Source organism: Schistosoma mansoni, chromosome 3, assembly GCF_000237925.1.
Source record: "Schistosoma mansoni strain Puerto Rico chromosome 3, complete genome".
In the NCBI taxonomy this organism is placed as follows: Eukaryota; Metazoa; Platyhelminthes; class Trematoda; order Strigeidida; family Schistosomatidae; genus Schistosoma; species Schistosoma mansoni.
The window spans coordinates 16,380,824-16,394,871 of NC_031497.1; the positions used below are offsets into that span (position 1 = coordinate 16,380,824).

Genomic DNA, 14,048 nt, shown 5'->3' on the forward strand with positions numbered 1-14,048 from the left:
CTTTACTTATTGTTGATGTCTAATCACAATGTCAAAACGTTGCAATTACGGTCAATATATACTTGAATCATAGCATTGTATTGTTTCTATCTGTATTTCTGTCTACCTCCCCATATGTATGAGGAATTGATGATAATATCTGCAATTTTGAAAGCAAAATTCTATGGTATAGACACTAACTTCCATCATAATTTTAAACTTAATAAGGGAGAAAAAAACTTGCTCAACAATTATCATGAACAAATGTTAGAATTCATTGCCTTAAAAAGATTAAGTAAATATAGACACTTACCTTTAAAGCTGGGAGTGTAACACATCGACCGTGTACCCAATCACGGCATAACTCACACTGAAGCATAAAACTAGTAAGTCCAGGCTGTCTACATATACAATAAACAATTTTCTCTTGATTTTTTGCTCGTGATTTTCGCATATTCGTACTACGCAAATAATGCATTAATGAAACTTCAGCTTCAACAAAACGATTATACGTTGAATTATACATTTGTTCCCAATCAGATACATTTGAAATTTTAGCGAATTCCTATGGTGAACAAAGTACGAAATATAACATTTAAACTCCAAGGAAAATCATTACCTTTTAATTGAAAAAGTACATAAATTAGTCTTTAGACTTATTTAAAAGTGATCAGTTTGTCCAAATTCAAACGTTTTAGAGAGAAATTTTTTTAGATATTAAATTGCAATTGATTGAACGAACTAAGGCTTTAAACCGGTGGGAAAATTATATATAAGGTTTCTGTAATAGATAGAGTTCCATCTTATAAGTAAAACTCTATTCGTTATTTTATCAGCTGTACTATTCGTAGGATCTACAAGAACTGAATGTTCTAGGTTAGATTCGCAGTGTGGTCGTCGGTGACAACTGCTGGGGAATCACATACGAGAACGAAACAACTGTCCAGTGTTCCCTGACTTTCAATGGTACCGTAAATAAGGTTAATACTATCTACAATTTAAACGGATCTCCACAAAACAAATAATGAACTACGTATGTCACAACATCTACTGCATTAAGTCATACTCCTCACAAACCAAATGATATTGACGATTTGGAATAAAAGTGCTTGAAAACGTTTATCTCACTTATTAGCCTACAAAGTACAATAATCTGTGTAACACGCAAATTATATCCTGAATATAATCATTACAAGTAAAGAACACGAATAAAAATGTGATAACACTCAAATTGCCAATATACTAAATACAAATAGAAGACATATTCTAAGTAAATTTAAAGTATCCAACAACAACTCAAATAAAAGTGAAAATAAGTTCCAAAAAATATATACGTTTTACAACAAAAAATAATTTTCAAGCAACATCAAAATTTTACAGAATTGCATGTTCGTAGATAAAGCAATAATAATCTTACTTTGAGCCATTTGATTCAGCTCGTTGAAGTGATTCTACAAACATTATATTCATTATATATAGTAACAAAACGGAAGTATTCTTTTCATTTAGACTAATAATAATAATACGAATAAATACACTTACTTGTACATGATCTTTACACAACGATTTATATGTTAATGATTGAAAATGTGGACTACGTGTATGCCGTTTATATGTAGTAGGTGGACAGTTGTTTGCATCTAAATTGAAATTATTTCTATATGAATCCGGTATAATATCTGGATCACCATCTAAACGAATAAGCCATTCTAATGCAGATGCTGATCTAGGCAGTAGAATTTCTAGTAAACTTCGAGTTGATTGTGGTCGTATAAATAATTTTGATAATTTTTCATGGAATCTATTCAAATCTGATAGCTAAAAGTTTATTGATAAAAAAAGAATGTGAAGAGAAGAAACAATAATCACAGTTATTTCCATATTTGAAGTGAGTAATACATAGAATAAAATCAAATACCGTCTATTTTAGAGCGAAAAAATTTTCCCTTCTTTCCCTCGAAACGAAAAAAGACTTTCGATCCAGTCTGTAAGATGATTACATCTAACTATTTCATCTATGCCACACTTAACGTTCGATCATTCTCCAACCTCAGTTATAGTAACATCATGCATCAATTACACCGTGCAATTACATAAACTTCTAATCAGAATAAAAGAGAGTCATAAGTCCCATATAAATTTTATTCATAACTTATATATATATATATTGCGTATAAAAATTTGCAAATCTCACATGACAGTTTATAATTAAAACGACAGTTCGAGATTTTAACACACAGTAATTACGGTAAGTAATGAGCTTAAGGAAAGTCAGTAATGGTAAGTAAATATATGTGACCTAAGAAAACCACTCGATAAATCCTCCTTAGAGTAATGAATCATTAATCGAATTTGAATGTTTTTCCATCTTATTTCTTCCCAAAACATATTTTGATTTATTGTTGAAATTATGACTAAATGTCCAAAGATTAGTAATTTTAAATTACTTATATTTCACTGTTTGAATACATACTGAACACATTTCCAAATCTAGTTTACTATACGTTACAATACATTTATTTATACTTGAATTAACTGACAGCTATTATGTACAGATATTTTGTTAATCATCCATTCAGTTGAAATATACCTGTATATATGGCAAGTGAAACTCGGATGAAAGTCTGTGTGTAAACTAGCAGGTATGTAGACTATAACTATCCAGGTCAAGTAAATTCCAGGAAATCTTTTACTTGTTCTTTGGTGCAATACCAATTGCACGCAAATACCTGTGGGGCCGCTGTTCCCCACTAAATCACATTTACGCGGTGAGTATGTGAGCCTCGAAGGACAGAATTCATTTCAGGACCCCAGTAGGTTTTAGCAACCAATCTGACTGGAACACCGTACCACAGGGATAACTGACTTGTGGGGTAACAGAGAATGAATATACCTGTGTTGTTGCGACCGATTCTGTGTGACGCCATACAACATTCCCAACCACTGGTCACGGCAATCATGAGGACCACAACCAGGTAGACCATAGTTACCAACACAACTTAGTCCAACAGTCAGTGACTTTACAGATTTATGATGTCTAAGTTTAGCAGCTCCTAACATCTCTCAATACCTAAGTCGATGAAAATTCGATACCTCATTATCGAATTTGTCGTATTTGTTATGTACAGTTCATTAACATAGGGATAGACTCAATCTTTGCTTCACATCTCAAGTGATGAATGTATGCTTAATGTACACAAATATATGAAGCCATTCATCGATAAAAAATCGTACTTTCAAAATAGCCAGAAATAATTGATTCAAACTATGTGATATTTTTAACAGAAAACAATTTGAAAGCAAAAAATTACAACCATATTCTTGTATGGAGTGAAAGCAGTTGTAATTTCATAATCAAACAGTATATACAACTGATTTAATCAAATACTTAAGATAATAAATACATCTTTTTGTGATATCCTAATCATTAGGGAAATTTTATTCCTAATGTTTTGTGACTTAATGTAAGTCACTTCTTCAGGGTAAACAAATATACTTATATAGATATAGTGAATATATTCATTATTAACTTTATACCCAATGCTCAATAAATTTGAAATTAACAAGTCCAATCTTGGCATTGATACCTACAAATACTTAAGTCTAAAACTACAATTAAAGTAATCTTAAACAGTTATTAGTGTGTACACATTTCAAATTAGGTCTATCAATAACAAAACAGAAGCATATCACCGTATATATATATATATATATATATATATTCCCTAAACATGATATAAAACTCCTTACTAGTTTCCTTATGGAATCATTCTGCGGGAATTTTATGACACAATCTTGTATATTATCTTCTAATGTATTAAAATAAGACTGCCAATTGACTGGAGTGGAATTCACTGAGCCTAAGCCAACCTCGTCTAATATTTCTTGATCCATAGTACATTGATTAATACCATTATTATCTGCAGTATTTGCTTCTTCTTTTTCTTCTTTATTCTGTTTCCCTTCTGTATAACAACATTGTTCTTGTTTAAAAGTGTTTCGATTGTACTCATTCAGTGATGATGGTGATAATGAAACATTCCGTAAGAGTAACTTTGCAAATAATTCAAATTGTTTCTCATATTTCTCTGCTTTCTCACATATTAATTGAACATTGGTGATGGCAGTTAATTGAATTGGTAATTGTTTGGCTATAATTAATTGTTCTTTGACTGCATTCAAAGATAAACTACCAGGTCTACAAGAAGAGTAACATGAAGAAACAATAGACAAAAAGAATGAAATACATATTTTTTTATTTTGTAGACGATAATGCTATGAAATACAGATAGCATAATCTCATATATTTATGACAAGTGTAATTAGTTATCACAAATGAAAGTAAATGCATATATATTGTTAGATTTCACGAAACTGGACTAAACACTAAACAGTAGTAAAACAAGTAAAATTGACATTTGCTAATATAGTCTTATTTAATTTAAATGTGACGTAATCTACAGGTTTATGTGCTCAACTTGTAGTGCTGATGTGAGAGAGTCAGTCTCTGCCCCACAACCGAATTAGGTAAAACAAAGTTAGAATTTGAAATCTATCAGTTGAAAATCAATTTGTGTTTTTTTCTTTAACAACTAAGCCACCGATCCATTTGGTTTTAGTATAAACACTGAAAGCCTGAGGACATTTAGTTAAAAAATGATTAATTTTTTTCTAAAACAAAATGGATTCTTTTCTTTCAATAAGGAAAATAATTCCAATGTATTGATACTCTTGAATACTATTTTAGCTTAATTAAAATCTAGAATTATATCGTCATAATGGGTTAAAACATTTATAACTGTATATGGTTACAGAGGTAATTCACTCATAATGAGCACTCGTCAACACAGACTGATCAAATGTAGTCCATAACACTAATGACGAGAAGATTAAAACCGTTACAAATGAATAATATCACTATATATTTAAACTGTTTAATAGTATGCGGGAAAAGAATATAAAACATGAAATCCCCCATCTCCATTGTTGCCACTGCTTTAAGGATTTCATAAATAGCTTTTCAGATTCGAAAGTGAACAAATCCAATGCTAATCGACAGATGAAATGCATGATGAAGCATTGCGGCTGAGTAGTGACGACTGCTTCTAAACCCTCATCTACTTTTCGTCCAAAGTCGAACGATTTAAGATCGAAAACAAGACCCCTAGCCAGAAAACATTTTTTATTGAGAAAATAACATGTTTATACATAAAAATTACACGATTAGACATCATAAACAAGTGGACAAAATTAATTGTATAGATCGCTCACTCACAAAGAGGAAAACGTAAAGTCGTTTAAACAGAAAAAACCTGGAACTTCAAATTAATATATGATAGATTACCAAAAATCGTATTCTTCTAAAGAATTTATGAGTACGATTCAAACATCCCTAAAACTAATTCATAAATCATTCTTTGAATTATAAAAAATTTCAGTGAAAGTATTATTCAACATGAACAAGTATCTGCGGATAAGAAACTATAGCGTAAATAAGATTACCAGATATTTTTTACGCTTTCGATAAATAGATGCTCTAAATGTGATAGATACATGAAATGATCTAGATGAACACTTTTATTCTGAGCTTAATTGTCACCGAATCAATGAAATTAAAGTTTTACGTGACAGAGCTACCAAGAGGAATTAACAAATATGATTTGCAATCCATTAGATCACTAACGTTTAACGACACTAGAAAACAACACCCCCGCCTTCTCGTGGCGGGGGTGTTGTTTACGAAAGTGAGAGGACGAAAAGCGAATGTCCGGCGCTTTAACCGGGTTGGTGGACACGGAGGGTCCACCTAGGGGAGTTGGAAAACCCTGATTCCAAACCAATGGTGCACATGGGCTCCAGTATCCTGATGGAACGAATGGCGGACGAACCTGTCATTGGTCAACGGCTACCATGGGACTGTATCTCCTCACGATGCTCCACTGCCTTGTGGATCAGACCTTTTGGTCAAAGGCTCGGGGTGTGGCCCCCTAAGAAAACCACCTGCTTCGGTTTGGGCACCCGGGCAGTATCACAGCCCACACACACACAAATAGTGTGGCGCATATGTACCTGGTGCCCTTTTGTACCAATATATATGTGTTTAAATAAATAAATAAATAAATAAATAAGGTATTTAAAAGCAATTCACTTTCAAGTACTAGGTACAGGTCTCAGACTCAGAGATCTAAGTTGTCTAGAAGTATTATCAACGCTTTCCTAGACAAAAAACATTAATATATAAATATAGCATTAGTATGTAAATATTGAATTATATTCGCATTTATAAATACAACGGACTTTTAGTAAACCTATAAACTACAGTAGTTTGATATAGAAATTATGATAATTTCTTCTTTCCAATAAATCTTAAGCTTATAATTGTATAGTGAATACATTTGAAAAGTTTGAAACGTGAAAATAATAATCTGTGAGGACGGTCCACGGGTGAAGTTGAGGAAGCTCTAAGAAGCTCAGAAGGAGCCGAATATATTCCACCCGATCAGCTTTTGGGAGAATATTCCAGAATCCCTACGTCTAGCTTCCCCATTGGACAATGCTAATAACCCCCTGTGTGCGGATTGGATAACTATGATGATAATTTCGTTTCTACTAAAAACTATGAATACCTGCCAGTTTTGTACCATAATTGACACCGTTCGGAATAACATTTCTTCCAATTGTTTTCTGTCTTCTCATTTTGCGACTTGGGAGTGTTCTAGCGTTCGAGTGCTCAAATATTACGCGACATACTAAGAATCTAAGTTTGAGGTATAACATAATCTCATTCCAATACTTAACGATACAACATTCAAATTAGTAAAAATAATAATAGCATTAAAATAATACATACTTGGCTTGAATAATTTCATTTAATTTTTCTTCAACCAACTTTACTGTAGATATCGTTTCTAAAAGATGACGACTTTGAATACTTAAAACTGTATCTAATAAACTATGTGAAGAAAAATTATATGATGAATAGGCATTTTCGGGGATATTCATTACATAAGCAATAGCTGAAGCTACGTGACTTCCTTGAATTTGTAAATCGCATAGATTACTTAATGTTGGTTTACTGGTAATTGTAATATTTTTTTCAATTTTCTCATGAACAGAATTTGATTTATAATTTAACGCTTTGTCCACTTTTTCTAACCATGTTAGACATTCATGAACCTTGACAAAAATTAGAAAAGCAAAAATCATATATAGTTGGAGTAAATCCTGGTTTTGACTGAAAACAAACCGGTGTTAGCCACTAATAAAATTCGTTTACATATTTGAAAACATAATACTTTAAATTCACTTAGAGTTGTTTACTTGTATTTTTTCATTATTATTTAGGACTGCAATAGATCAGTCTCTTGTTGGCGATAACGCGATGGCGTTTGAAGCGGACGGTACTGGGTTCGAGTCCCAGAGTGAACATCAACTCTGTGATGCGGGTACATCCAGCTGAGGAGTCCCAAATAGGATGAAACGCGCGTTCTGGATTCCACTGCTAGCCACTATCCATATTTGCTCAAAAAGATAATACTTTGTTAATAAATCCTAAATATGTGGGAATATATCATTACAGTTTAGTTCTAGTCAGTATGAAATCCGTACTTTAGCTGGTTCCTATTTAAATCACTTGCAAAATTAACACTTCTCCCTTTTAATGAATCTATCCAACATCGATAAACAAAGCTGCGTGAAATACAAGGACAAATCGTTGATAGTGTTAAATTCTCCCCGTTAGAACGCTACACTTTCACTGGTATTCTTGAAGAAATCATTAGCTCCCACTTCACGCATAATTGATCAATAATTTAATTATCCTACAAGTGCTGATGGTTTTATCCAGAATGAAAAGGAAAGCTTCATAACTTAACCACTTAATTCAGAGAATACCTACCTGAGCTACATATGTTCTCCAACATTTCACAATGGAGAGAAAAACTTACAACAATAACTTGATATTTTGATATAGTATTCAATATATCAACCTAGCAACTGAAAGTAGGTTAAATAACTTAGTTTTTCTGTCAACAGTAGGTCTTTTGATAGGTACTTTTATAAGTGACTATTAAATAATAATGAGTTAAGGTGAATGTATATGTAAAGAAACAATTCATGTATGTCTAGGAAGCAGTCCTCATCGCAAATGTAGTTAAAAAAACTTGTATGTATTCACATTTTTATTGAACACTATTATTCTTAATGTCCATGAATAATAATTGGTCATTGACAAGTTTAACGTTGCCATTGCAATAATTTCTATTGGAAAATAATACCTACACGTGATTACAATACAATGGTATATAATTCGTAATAACTATACAACTGAACTTACTCTTTTCAATTGATTTAATTCGGGTAGTTCAATATCAATCGCGCTGCCAACGTTGATATATTCTACAACTTTTATTACGGAGGGCAATACTGATCGAAGTTGTAGCTCTATTTTAAATAGATCACACAAACTACTGCTATCATTAGTAGTAGTAGCAGTAGTAGTGTTGATGTCGGAAATAGATGAGGAAATAATGCAATCATCATTAACATCGACATTATCATTACCCTTATTATTGTTATTAAGAAAAGGTTTCTTGTTTAGGTTTACTAGCAAATCACGCACTTCACTTCTCCATCTAGTGATATGATCAGCTAATTCTTGTAGATCTTTGTATTCCGGTAAAATAACAGGTAAAGTTGAAGCTAATTTAACTAGACTAGCGAATTCATTTAGTGTTAGCTACATTAAAACGTTAATAAAACAAAATAAAATAATTAATTTTAATGAAAAGTTCTAATGCACATTCTTCTTAACAATACACAATCATACTACTGATGAAAACAACAGTGATTACCATTTAATAACAGAAATGTTGATTTCAAATTTGTACAAGAGATTATTGGTAAAATCTTGTTCTGAAAACGATTAAGTTTATCTCGACTGGCTGTACAATTCATTCTGTAGACAAATATTGTCATACTATGAAATTTCCACAAAATCACATGATATTTATTTACTAAGAAATAAATAAACCACTGAGTATGCGGTTCAAAGCTGACATAATTGTTTATAATTACTTCAGTTGATAAATCTTGTGTCGAAGAACAATAAGCTATGGTAATCAAGGATCGCATCATTTCGAACGTATGGTTTGAATACTAACTTTTCCGTTGAAAATACAAGTATTTGTAATCACCAGTAAACAAAGCTAGTGTACGCTTATGAGTGAATAACATGAATATTACTTAAATACTTACTTATACCTGTTAACCTTCATGGAGGAGCATAGGTCACTCGCCAGCATTCTCCATCCAACTCTCCTCTGTGCAATCCTTTCTATTTATCCTTTTCACCTTATTTTTGTAATCTTATTTGAATTTCTTTGTTTTCGCGCCAAAAGCGCTCTTTTCACCTTTATGTCGGATTTCCCGCTCGGGAAAATCTTAAACGCTATTGGTCCGTTGTATCTTTTAGTATGCTATTTTGTAACGCTTCCCAAGGACAGTTCTATGCTGTATATATATATATATATATACGTTCTTCTTGTTGTTATTGCTTGTGCTTCTAGCTGCCTACGGAATATATTTTTCCCACTTCCAACTTGGACTTCTCACTCTAGTTTGTGGGTCTGGGACGCGTCAGAATAGGTAGCTAGTTAGTCTCTGGTCACAAGTCTTGATCTGTTCGCAGAATAAATGAACTCGTAACCGCTTCAACATAACAGTGGTCCGGCGAGATCCATGTAGCTTTGCGTATGCGTTTGTGTGGGAGTATTGTGCCACCTATAACCAATTTGTTGAATGCACATAGATTTGCAAATCTCTCTCCAATTTTATTTCTCTCTCCCAGTCCATGTCGTCCCATGATATCTTCATAACCGTTTCTCATTCCGACTTTGGCGTTTAGATCCCCATCAGAATGGTGAGGTCCTTTATTGGGCACTTCGCTATGATCGATTTCGGCCTCTCATAGGACTGATCTTTAATGTCGTCGTTGCTATCATTTGTGGGTGCATAACATTGGATAACATTCATTGTGATCCCCTCCTTCTTTGTTTTGAATGATGCTTTGATAATTCTGGATACACGGGATTACCATCCTATAAGTGCTGCTTCTTTGGACAGCATCAGAACAACTCCCTGAGTGTGTGGAGCACTTTCCTCTTCGTGACCGAAGTAAAGAAGCATCTCTCCCGCGCCTAACTTTTGCTGTGCAGGTTGGGTTCAATTGGTTTCGCTAATTCCGAGAACCGCCAAGTTACATGTCCTCATTGGTGTTGCTATTTGACTGGTCCTCCCGGTCTCCTACATTGTCCGGACGTTCCATGTACCTATAAAAATTGTTTCTCTGGTTGTTAGAAGGGGCATGGGCCTTGTGACTTCCGAAGAATTTCGGCTTTCACCATGAGGTGTCATAATTATTCCTTCAACTCCCAGAAGAGTAAAAATGGTTTAATTGGTTTATTCTGGTTGGCGTTTCTTTAGAAAGGTTGTTTTCAACAGAATAAGGTTGTTGACCCCGCGCCCAATCCTCCTGCCTTACCCAGGCTTGGAACCAGCGGTAGCACTAGAAGATCTACAGGCGGGAATAACGTGAATATAGCTAAGGTATATTAAACGAAAGTAACCTGAATAATATATGGCCGCTTTTACCATTTTCTATCATGTTGATTCGTTCAAAAATTCGGTAATAAAAAATTGTCAATATGACTGACAAATTCAAAGAACCGTCAATACATACTTTAGAAATAGGTGAATCTTGCATGTCACTACTTATGGATGCCCATGAGACCCACGTCTTTAAACAACAAAAGTTGTGAAAGAATAAACCATAAATTTAAACAACAAATTTAAACGTATTTGTGCACCCGGGAGCATCCCAACCCACAGAAATTCCATGATTTGTGCGACGTATATAGATTTTGGTGCCCCTTTTGTACTATTGCTGACATGTTTAAATAAATCATTCGATAAATCTAAGCATAAAGTAAACTTACTTTCGAAATAAAAGGACCTTTTGATGCGGAAGACTTATTTCTAGTCCGATTTGAACTGGCGTAATGACAACTGGTACTTCTTGACCTGAGTTTACGACAACTGTTATTATTATTATTATTATTACTATTATCACTATTATTATTACAATAGTTGGCCCTTAATGAAACGTTCACTTGTTCGTTTTGATTATTCACCGCCGTTTTATCCTCTTCTCTTTGTTCTAACCTTTCTGTATAATCATCATTATCATCATCATCACCGTGAAAACTACTACTTAATCTTCGACTGTTTTTAGTAAACGAAGTAGCAGTAGAATTTCGAGAGTCTTCAATACTGACTTCATCATCTGTTTCTGAACTAGATCTGCTAGATGTTGAAGTGTGTAATATATTGTGTACAGTTTGATTAGTATTTTGTTTTAATTCTTCTTTGCGTTCAGAAGCCCCATTATCATTATCAGCATCATCATCATTCTCAAAATCATGATCGTCATCTTCTTCTTCATGCCCTGAATCTGTCGATTCAGATTTGAGAGATTTCATTTCAGTTTCTTGAGTGATTTTCATTGATTCACATGCATTCTTATAGCTGGTAATTAGTTTGCGAACGACTGATGAGCATTCACTAATAGTATGAACCACGTGATTTAAACGTTCCACTAATGTATTGGGATACTGTCGTGACCGACCAAGTTTTAAAAGTTTCTGCAAAATATTTCCGATAAGTATAATATGGAAATATATCGTTATGAAAATACGACTGAATTAAGAGCGGATAATTATAAACACAAACGATACGCTGTGTAAAGACTTAGTGATTAACAACACCAATAAACGGCCACTGCGTTTAAATATGTAGTATTTTCTCAGAAAACCTATACTTATTATCCAATTTAAAATCACTTCACCAATAAAGTCAATTAGACTGGAACTAATTATAATGATTACATTAAGTTACTCGCTTGAATACTGAAAGTGTATTAAAAACTGCAATCAGCACAGAATGACCACATAACATAACTAACTGACAATTCGATAATCTATTCACGTAGAATGGTAAGAGTGACTTATTATACAACAAAAGTATATGTGAAAAAAGCTGTCCTTATTGTGAATACACTGTAATCTTTCCTAAATTAAATAGCATTTACACACGACTATGTTTGAAATAGATTTTATTAGACATTTACGCAAAGTGACTTTTAGCATCCTTTTAACAGATCCGAAAAGTCACCAATATAAACGTCATACGGTGATGCAGTGTCTGTGGAGAAGAATTGACAATTCTTATAGATAGAACTAAGGATGGCGTAAGGAACTCCAAGAAAAATAAATAAAACTTAGTTGATTAGATTTATTACCAGCAATTACAATACGTTCCACAAAATAGGAAATGTTTTGGAAAACAATAAGTGGCAGAAGAAATCCACTTTATTGATGTTCCTTACATTAGAGTTCTTTAAACTTATTTAGTTTTCGATTCATAGTAGTCTGATTAAAACTCAATCGAGGAAATGTGAACTGATGGCTTCTCATATAGATTCAACAGTTATTGCTGATAACTATAGTGTCTCCTTATTCATACATTTCGTCTTTTACTTAAGATTTTATTGGAAAGGTATAATGTGATGACTATTTGTGAAGCAATAGTTCAGTGGTTAGGGTATTCCCCCATCAATCACTTAGATTTACCCCCCCATACACACTTTGGTTAGGATAGTATTGTTGGCGCTAGTATAACGTTAGTAGAGCTCGAAGATAAGTACACAAACCTACGCCTGATAAATGAGTTAAAGAAATAAAAAGATGTTTTCGAATGGAGAACTGCCTTAATTATTATCTTCACTTTTTAATAGATTCGAAATATTCAGTAATACATTCCGTATGGTTTCACCTAATTGGTGTACAATACTCACGAATTTGTTATACTCTTAGCAATTCCGGCTTTTACATCTGTCATACTGTTTATGAATAATTATTGTAATCTTCCAAATAATAAAACAATTTGTTTTATTTAGTCGATCAATATTCAACACATGAGCTAAGTCCTTATCATGAAATGATGCCTGAAATTAATGTACAATAATCTTAAATAATATGTGTGTATTCATATTATTCTTAAAGTATCATTTAAATTGTGAAGTGATTGAAAATAAGTTATAGAATAAAATGTGATCATACCCTAGTTTCAGTTTTAATACTTTAAAAATGCATTAGAATAAATACACTAAATAATAGGCGAACCCAGATGTGATGTAGAGGATTTTTGGTTAAGAGCAGATATTTTGATTCAGCTCTTATCTCTAGTGAAAGATTAGTTGAAGGAAGCCTCCTTCTGCAAGTATATGTGACAAGTAGTTTGCCACTCAGGAACTCATCAAAGTCACGGGACTAGAATTTGTCCACACTTACACAGTGCTTCAGATGAACACAATTAAAATAAGATAGGACGAATCAACAGTGGTTATTCATCGTCCGTATAAAACATAAGAACAGGATGACAAGGAGAAATAAACAAGTAAACGGAATGATTAATCATAAATAATTAGATAATAAGAATAAAGTAGATAAGTATAAATCAGAAATAAGAAATTCGAAATATGTCTAAGATATAGACGTAAACAGAAAGTCAAAGTATCTACATCATTTGAACAGACTTATTGTGACCTCACTTCAAGTTTCCAACAACTGACTTCAATTACACTCGAATCACCAATTTTTCATATAGCACAGACCAACAGACAATGACTTTATAAAACAATCTTTTGAAAAGTACTATTCTTCCCGCCGTCTAGTGGAAATTTCTCGTATGTTGCGATAAATGATGTACTTGACATGCATAGTTGAAGGCTCACATTTTTACCCAACAATTTGCCGCTTATTTCTATAAACCTTCCACTGTTTATGATCTTGCTGGAGTCTTTTTAATACCTACAGTTATCTATTGATTGTATTATACAACACTCACTTTTTTCCACTAGTCATAAGCAATAGTACTGAATATTGATTGTTAGCCGTTGGTTTATGATGATACTTTAATTACGTTGTAGAAGTCTTTGGAATTTTTCAAGGGAA

The 14,048-nt window shown here is 33.0% G+C and overlaps 1 protein-coding gene across 1 annotated transcript in view; it reads right to left on the reverse strand.

The window, feature by feature from the left end:
- Nucleotides 1-14,048, reverse strand: part of Smp_156290 (putative jumonji/arid domain-containing protein) — a gene marked incomplete at both ends in the record, with an annotated part of 38,915 nt that overhangs the window by 13,955 nt on the left and 10,912 nt on the right. Inside the window, 6 exons of the mRNA XM_018799416.1 lie at nt 293-544; nt 1,522-1,797; nt 3,730-4,177; nt 6,830-7,155; nt 8,315-8,716; nt 10,974-11,401. Coding sequence (XP_018651207.1) covers nt 293-544; nt 1,522-1,797; nt 3,730-4,177; nt 6,830-7,155; nt 8,315-8,716; nt 10,974-11,401 — 2,132 coding nt within the window. The remainder of the gene's footprint in view (nt 1-292; nt 545-1,521; nt 1,798-3,729; nt 4,178-6,829; nt 7,156-8,314; nt 8,717-10,973; nt 11,402-14,048) is intronic.